Source organism: Eretmochelys imbricata, chromosome 1, assembly GCF_965152235.1.
Source record: "Eretmochelys imbricata isolate rEreImb1 chromosome 1, rEreImb1.hap1, whole genome shotgun sequence".
NCBI classification, from domain to species: Eukaryota; Metazoa; Chordata; order Testudines; family Cheloniidae; genus Eretmochelys; species Eretmochelys imbricata.
This window is the reverse complement of record NC_135572.1, coordinates 135,280,675-135,289,044: the sequence shown is the minus strand read 5'-3', so window position 1 is coordinate 135,289,044 and position 8,370 is coordinate 135,280,675. Positions and strand designations below refer to the sequence as shown.

General features: G+C 44.9%; 1 protein-coding gene across 5 annotated transcripts; it reads right to left on the bottom strand.

The window, feature by feature from the left end:
* Positions 1 to 983: 983 nt before the first annotated feature.
* LOC144264135 (uncharacterized) lies at positions 984 to 6,233 on the bottom strand. 5 transcript variants are annotated; one of them, XR_013345961.1, is made up of 4 exons: positions 5,040 to 6,233; positions 3,510 to 3,566; positions 2,083 to 2,118; positions 984 to 2,002 (listed from the first exon to the last, which is right to left on the bottom strand). XR_013345961.1 is itself a non-coding variant. In XM_077815552.1 (3 exons), exons 1-2 carry the CDS (start codon positions 6,081 to 6,083, stop codon positions 3,552 to 3,554), a joined length of 1,059 nt encoding a protein of 352 aa, XP_077671678.1. In that variant the 5' UTR covers positions 6,084 to 6,233; the 3' UTR covers positions 984 to 2,118; positions 3,510 to 3,551. The 5 variants fall into 5 exon arrangements, 3 of the variants coding, with proteins under 3 accessions (XP_077671678.1, XP_077671691.1, XP_077671669.1); XM_077815552.1 differs by having other exon boundaries at positions 984 to 2,118; XM_077815565.1 differs by lacking the exon at positions 2,083 to 2,118.
* Between the last annotated feature and the right edge of the window lie 2,137 nt (positions 6,234 to 8,370).

The window sequence follows — 8,370 nt, the reverse complement described above, 5'->3', positions numbered from 1 at the left end:
TCATCTTGAGCAAGATGGTATATTCCTGGTGTACAGTGCTGGGAGGGATTTGGCTCTGATGCCTTCTGTGTGTGATTCATGAGTGGCTCTGGGAGCATTCATGCAATATAGCTGGGTGTGGGGCCCCACATGCTGTTGTGCTGAGTGATCACAGTGCCTGGAAGGGTTTGCTGCTGGTCACTAGCAAGGCACTGAGAGACAGCCCAGGTGGGAGAGTTAAGGGGGCACAGTCCCACAATCCCAGGCTGCACCCCAGGGATTCCGTCATAATGTTAACAACCATTTCCCCAGGCAGCACCTACAGCAGCAGCAATGGATAGGAGACAACATGATTGCTAAATAGAGGAATTTTAAACAAGCGGGAAGAAACAGAGGGTAAAGAACAGGAAAGTATGACATTCAAATATAGCAATCCTCAGCACCTGGACAATGCATTTAATTAAAACAAGCCTTTTCAGTCTGAGCTATAAAATTACCAATTGCATTTTACAGTACTAGGTGGTCCACTGACTACTGGAGTACTTGTGGAGGCCCTCTTTGGGACTTTCAAAGCATTACTGTCTCAAGAACAGCATGAATTTATCCAAGCACAACTATAAGCCGTACCAACTTCTCGACAACAAGAGGTAGATCAGCAGGTGGTGTAAACTATCACAGCTCCACTAAATTCAATTTACCCCAGCTAAGAATCTGTCCCCAGAACAGTTACTGCACTCAGGAAACCCTTGTAAAACACAGCCAATTTCCAAGGAAACAAATAGCTCCATGCCCAAAGTATTTTCTGTAGATGATCCTAGTAAAATTTCCTTCCATGCACAAAAAGGTTCTGCTGCGCCATCACAATTAAAAACCAAAGACACAAAGGGTCCAAGAGGCACAATGCAAGACCAGGTAAAGGGACATGGAAGCAAGAAGGTAATTAAAGGGGACGTGGCAGCGCAAGGGAGAACAAAAAATGAGTCTAAGGCTAAAAGCTAAGCACAACATTTAAAAAAAAAAATTTATTTAGATGAGGTCTCAAACATTTTTAATATGAATTTACAAACATCTCAAGTTAGTGCACAATATTGTGACAACCAAGAATGGGAAAAAGAGCAGATAATACTTGATTTTCTGATACCTAATACTATCACCTTGATCATACGCCCTAATGTGTGAGGTGAGGGGGAGAGAAAACAGAACACTGGGGGAAAAAAAATAATAATAATTAAGCCATGATCCATCTAATCTAACTTTCATTGGCACCAGACAATAACCATTCATAACCTGATATTTACAGTGCTAGATATGCTATCGGGATAAATGGAAGAATAATTTGTAATCTCTATGTATGGTGAAGAAGATAGGTATGTATGACTGCCCTATGGCTTTTTTGAAGGTGCCAATGGAAGTTAATGCTTTTTCCCCCCAGAGGAAAGAGAGGAAATGTGTGAATCTTGTAAGACAACTGTCAACAGCCTCTGATCTACTGAATGTAGGATATATTTCAACTCAGTACATGTTGTTGCAGATATTCTTCATGAAATGGAAAAGTTAATAAAAACCAAGATTTGAAATCTTTTTTAAATTAGTACATAGATTTTGAAATATTCAGGTGTGATCTTTTAAGGACCCAGAACAGCACAAAATAGTTTGTTTGAATGAGAAGGGACAATCTGGTAATTACAATATTCACTTTAACTTATATTTTCTATGTAGTATTTTAGAGTAGGGTTCCCCTTCTGGAAGTTGTTTCAGACTTCATTCAAAGGCGGTTCAAATCATTCACCCTCCTGAATCTTTGCCCTCTTTGGATAGTCTGTGCCAAAGGCTGCACTGCAAGTATTCCTACTGTCCAACAAACTGGCTTGATTGTAGTCCATTGCTACAACTGCTGGTTGGGTAAAATGAGTCTCCTATGTCTTCTTTAGCAGAGCATGCAATGCAGCAAAAGCAGAGGTAAATGGATGCATTACAATACCTGAGCTCCACTTAGACAACAATGGAGTCAGGCTGTTGGTACCTATAAAAAATTCTGTCTTTAACAAATGCACACACACGCATTTAAAATTTAGAGTTAGTCAGTTATAGCATGTAACTCACCAATTTAGTTGGACTGCCCTTCTAACTAGCTTTCTCCTTGAATGTGGTATAAAAAAAAATTGAGAATTACCTAAAATTTATCTAGACATAAATTTCAAGAATTTGTCTCAGATGACACACTGATGCCAACTATCAAGTCCAAAACCAAATGATCATTTCTCACCCCAGCCCTTAAAAATTGTTTCTTGATTGCTTCTTTATGAAGTAAAGGAGTGCCTCAAGTGGGTTGTTTTTTGTTTTTTAAAAGATATTTCTAATGTAAAAATTAGAAGAACAAGTCTTGATTTTGTTCTAGCTGTGATCAACATTCTGTAGAACAGGAGAACGGGGAGGGAGAGGGGGGTAAAACATTACAAGAGACTGAAATCTAAGATGTAGTTTTCACAACCTTTGATTGTAAAAGGAAAGAATGTTTAGTCACACTGCTTAAAACTGAATTTTTTATTGTTTTGTTTTTATGAAACAAAAAAATGAAAAGATATTCAAACAAAGAAATATTCAATATTCAAACAGCTGGGAGAAAAGCTCCCTGTGTGAAGACAGCATCCCCTTCTCTCATTCAAGAATGAAAAAGACTTAAGCTTAATGTGATGTTACTATTCCATTTAGTTCTATAGTCTTCCAGCACGAACAGACAACACAACTTTTATTTCTTGGAGACTGCCTTTATACATCATAAAGGAGCAATAAATAGCTCAGGAAAAGAAATGTTTTCCTTTGCAGGTCACCCATAAGGAAAGCAACACCACCACACTTTTGTGTCTCCATCAGTGCCCTGCCATGGAAGCCTCACACTTTAACTTAAGTCTGGTCTATAACAGATATCCTGGCATAGCTATTTCAGTTAGGAATGCTATTTTTTTTTAAAATAAACTGAAATACTTATACCTGTATGTGCTCCAGTCTGGATGCAGTTATAGCAGTATGAGAGATTATTTGCATAGAGGAAGCTACACTGGTATAAGCTTTTATACTAATACAACTGCAACCATGCTAGGGCAGCTATACTGCCTTAACTACACTGGTAGAGTCAACAACCATTATAGTTAAGGTGGATACAATTTTTATTTTAGACAAGCCCTTACTGTAAAATACAAACTGTTTATCTGAACCCATTTAAGAGAACCCTCCCACACACATTTAACACTTCTGTATATGCTAGTAAGTTCTGACAGCTTCCTCAAATTCTTAGGAAAACACTGCAAATTTGAGCCCAATCCTATTCCTGTTGAAATCAGAGGGAGTTTTGCCACTGACTTCAATAGGAAGAGGATCAAGCCCTCTGGTGCTAAACATAACAGCTGTTCCATACCCAGTACTAATAATTAGAACAACAGAATTAAAAGTCTGATTAAGATTACAAACTGCAAATCCAATCTCTAACAGGATGAAAAATATGTCTAACATGTCATACTTAGAGTACTCACATGGTAAGATCTGCAGTGAAGTAAAAACTGATCTGCTACATCTCAGAAATGAGAAGTCTGAAGAGAGATGTCAGAACAAATTGCATAAGCATAGAGCATTATCATTACAAAAATGTACTAATGCCACAAGAGCTGCACTGGGAGCTATTACAGTATGTGTTATTTGGTACACATTCTATGGTACTCATTTCCACTGTTTTTGCAGTTGGCTCAGACAAACCAGTTTTAATGTGGTACAAAACTGAGGACTTAGTGTGACTTATTAAATACTTGCACTTCTCCTAGAAAAGTTATCTATTTCCAGATCATGCTAGTACAGTCCAATCCTTTAACAGCTCTGTGCCAGTCACTATAAAATATAGAATAGCAAGAATCCAAAAGGATGCATCAAAAATTAGTTTGCCTCTTAGGGTCCTCAAAACAATTAAAAAAAATAAGAATCGCGAATGCATTAACAAAGCCTTTCAACTAGCATACATTTGACCCGAGACTCAATATTCAGTCTTTGATCTTGTATATATGGGGGAATTTGCTTTTATTATAGTCATTATTATTATAACTGGACAGGTGCTACCCCTCATGTACAGACAGAGCTGCTATTTGTACTGGTGGAAGAGCTCCTCCCTGCTTCAAATGGAATAAGCTCCACCAGGTGTACCTTCAGGGTTGCACCAGTCCAGTTACACTGAAGACTGCAATAATGGCAAATCCTTAATGTAGACAAGGCCTTCTTCTTGTGCTTTTGCACAAGGCAGGCTAAAACTCTTGTGGATTTAATCTATTGAATCCTAAGTTTGACTTGAATCCTCTATTCGTTAGAAGTGTTGCAAACTGTGCCCACCAAAACTCTGGTTTATCTCACTTGCATTGATGTGCATCTTTGTCCAGCTTTTATCTTTCACTTGGCCTGCAGATGCCAAATCCTCCCAAAATTACAACAGCAAAATCTCATGCACATTCTGTTTTGTATATGAATAACTATCATTAGGAACATATTTAAGACAATTAGAGGTCAATTCTCCTGGTTTTCTTTCCCACCCACCTGCGATTTCTTGGAAAGCAACATATTCTTTACAAAGAGGAAAAACAGATTGCTGGGGGGCCTTAACATTACAACAGTATCAATAACTAATTTCTGTTGGGCAGTAGAATGTCCAAAAAAAAGATACAAGTAAGGAACACATTTTCTAATAAGTGTTCTGTTCTAACCTGCTGGAGCTTTGTTTACACCCTAAACCATGGTGTATCAGTCAACTACAGATTCTTAGTTGATTTTTTTAGCCAAAAAAATCTGTATCTGTGTGAAAATCTCTAGACTATTAGGAGTGAGGCCCTGTCTCAACTCGAGTGACATTCTGAGCATTGTTGCTCTTCTGCTTTCCGTGGTCTTTCAATCTGCCCTCCTTCCTCTTCCCCTTTGGATGCACAGCATGCATGGGCAGCACCCTGATGCCCCTGGCACCTTGTACATTTCTGCTTTAATGCACAGACAGTGTGGGAGCATGTGCCACTGTTACAAGCTTGGCACACCTGACTTTTATCATCCGTCCTGGGATTTTGAGGCCGTAGTGGAGCCTGCTGGTCACCCGCAGCCTGCAGCTGCCTGGTTGTGGATGGCTTCAACGGGGCCATCCACTTCATCCAGAGATTCAAGTCCACATCCCCCCATGCCATGGTGGGGTCCTTGGCCGCCAGCCGCCTGAAGTCCTCGTCATAGTGCAGCCAAGAAGTGCCGCCGTAGGTGGCATGGAATTTGCGGATGACATCCAGGTATTTGAACATGGCCCCACACCTCTGGGGGTGCTTCTCGCACAGCACGCTGGCGTACACCAGGAAGGCGGAGACCCACTGGTCCAGCGTGTCCCCCAGCCCCTGGCCAGGCTCGTGCTCCGGGGCCAGCTCTGTGTGGAGCAAGGAGAACAGGTCAATGAACTCCCCCCTCCAGATCCGCTCCTTGGTGGCCTTCGCCAGCTGGTAGCCCAGGGGTCTCCGCAGCCCCACGTAGGGACTCGCTGCCTCCGGGCAGGCCTCCCCCTGGGTGGCGGGCGGAGGCCCCGGCGAGCCGCTCGCAGCCTCCGGGCCCTGCGGCCCGACCGGGCCTTCTGGGGCCGCCGCCAAGGCCGCCTGCCTCTCCAACCACCTGGGGTTCACGTACACTGTCCTCAGCCGCGGCGCCGCCCCCGCCCTGCTAGCTCCGGGCCCCGGCTCCCGCGCCAGCCCGGCCAGCTCCCGGAAGATGCCCAGCGCGGCGGGCAGGCCGCTGCCCTGCGCTCGGGGGGCCGGCGGGGCCAGGAGCGGGGCCAGGAGCGGGACGGGGGCGGCCCACGGGTGGGAGACCCCGGCAGGCCCCGCCGCGCTACCGGGCGGGGCCGGGAGCAGCCCCGCTAGGCCCAGCTCTCCCTGGGCGCCGCCGAGCACCTCCTCCCGCGGGGCCCAGCGGGGCAGGCCGGCCCCCGCCCGCTCCCGGGAGCCCCCCGCCTCTCGGCGCCCGGCCAGCGGCGCCCCCTGCGCCTGGGGGGGCCCCGGGGCTCCCGGCCGGCGCCGGCGGCGGCTCCTCCGCCTCCCACGTGGCATCGGCGCGGCTGGGGCGGACGCGCCGCGGGAGGCGGCGGCGGCTCCAGCCCCAGTGGAGAGGCGGGGCGGCAGGAGCCAGCCCACAGCCCCGCGCAGGGCCGCCGGGGTGGGGCGGGTCGGTGCTTCCAGGGCCCTACAGGCCAGCGCGCTCCGTCTCTGCTCCCCGGAACACGGGCCCCGCCGGCCGGCCCCGCCCCCGTGACCGAGACTTGCCGCCGCCCTCCGGCCCGAGCTGGGATTCGCCCTCCCGCAGTTTTACACACACACCCGAGACAACCCGCCCGCCCCCACACCCACGTCCCGGGGTCCCGTCGCAATGCAGTTGCCCTGTATGCGGTCCCCCGCGTCATGCCCATCGCTTTCTGTAACCCGGCACAGAGAGCGGGGCCGCCGCTCCGGCGTTGCACTGGCTGGGTGAGCGGGTCCCCAAGACTCTTGTTGCAGTAAGGGACTGTCTCCAAGGCCCCGCTCAGGGAAGCACGTGTTAGTTGAACTCAGTTTAAACACAGTATAATGCATCCGATGAGGCGAGCTGTAGCTCAGGAAAGCTTATGCTCAAATAAATTGGTTAGTTTCTAAGGTGCCACAAGCCCTCCTTTTCTTTTTGTGACTACAGACTAACAGGGCTGCTACTCTGAAACCTGTCAATATAGCTAGGGGCAGACTGTTCTGATTCCCAAATCATGTCACAAGCTAAGGTCCCAGCGGGTATGCAAAGCAGCTATGTGGTAACATAGTTTATGATTAAAGGAAAGGAGTACTTGTGGCACCTTAGAGACTAACACATTTATTTGAGCATAAGCTTTCCTGAGCTACAGCTCACTTCATTGGATGCATTCAGTTTATGATTGTGGCTAATCTAGGCAAAAGCATGGTTTGGTTAGTCAGGGTGGACATGGCCAGTACCAGCTACGTCTGTACCTGGGCTAATACACCTTTTTAAAACCGGGCTATAACACAGTTTGGCTCCTCCTGCCACACTATCCAGCAAATTCTGTTATAACTAAATACAGTTGTTAAACATAGTTGCTTGCTCTGACTTTTAATAGAAGTAAAGGAATCACCTCTGTAAAATCAGGATGTAGATACCTTACAAGGTAATTAGATTCAAAACATAGAGAATCCCTCTAGGCAAAATCTTAAGTTACAAAAAAGACACACAGACTGGGATAGTTGTTCTATTCAGCACAGTTCTTTTCTCACCCATTTAAAGAAATCATAATCTAACACATACCTAGCTAGATTACTTACTAAAAGTTCTAAGACTCCATTCCTGCTCTATCCCCAGCAAAAGCAGCATACAGACAGACACAGACCCTTTGTTTCTCTCCCTCCTCCCAGCTTTTGAAAGTATCTTGTCTCCTCATTGGTCATTTTGGTCAGGTGCCAGCGAGGTTACCTTTAGCTTCTTAACCCTTTACAGGTGAGAGGATTTTTCCTCTGGCCAGGAGGGATTTTAAAGGGGTTTACCCTTCCCTTTATATTTATGACAGGTGGTAAAAACACTGCTATGCTGGTGGTGCATGCTACCACTTACTACCATGGTGTAGATAAGGCCTCTGTTACAGACTTAACAACCCTTCCTTCTTCTACTGAGGACTAGGAAAGCTGCATCTTAGGTATCAACCTATTATGACATCACTGTTTTATTTAAAAGCTCCAGTTCTCCAACTGGTCCTCTAACAAAACACATTAATTCAAGACTTGGAGTGTCTAATGTAAGAAAGAAGCAGGAAAAAATAAGTTAACTACATATTTTTAATTATACTTGAGCCTATTTTGATACATAGTACAGCAGTAATGAAAGGATACAAACCCTTTTTCTTTTTCTTTCCAATTCACTTTTAACTTAATGACAGGTTTCAGAGTAGCAGCCGTGTTAGTCTGTATTCGCAAAAAGAAAAGGAGGACTTGTGGCACCTTAGAGACTAACAAATTTATTTGAGCATAAGCTTTCGTGAGCTATAGCTCACTTCATCGGATGCATGAACTTAAGTTTAACAAGGTTTTAGTCACAGTAGCAGGAGGCTCTGTGTTCAATTTGTGAAATGGAAAAATTCATATTTTGTAGCAACTTTTCATTCATTTTCTGTAGTGACTATGACTTCTGTAGTGACTACTGCTGGCATAAGTAAGTGCATTTCTATTGATGAGTTTTTAAAGATTTTGTTTTGAAATTCCTCTCAAGTAACTTTAAAAAAAACCCTAAAAACTCAACCTCTTACTAACTCTGAATTCATCAAACTGGGCCATTAGTTGTATCAGAATTTGTTGCAAGTTTTGTACA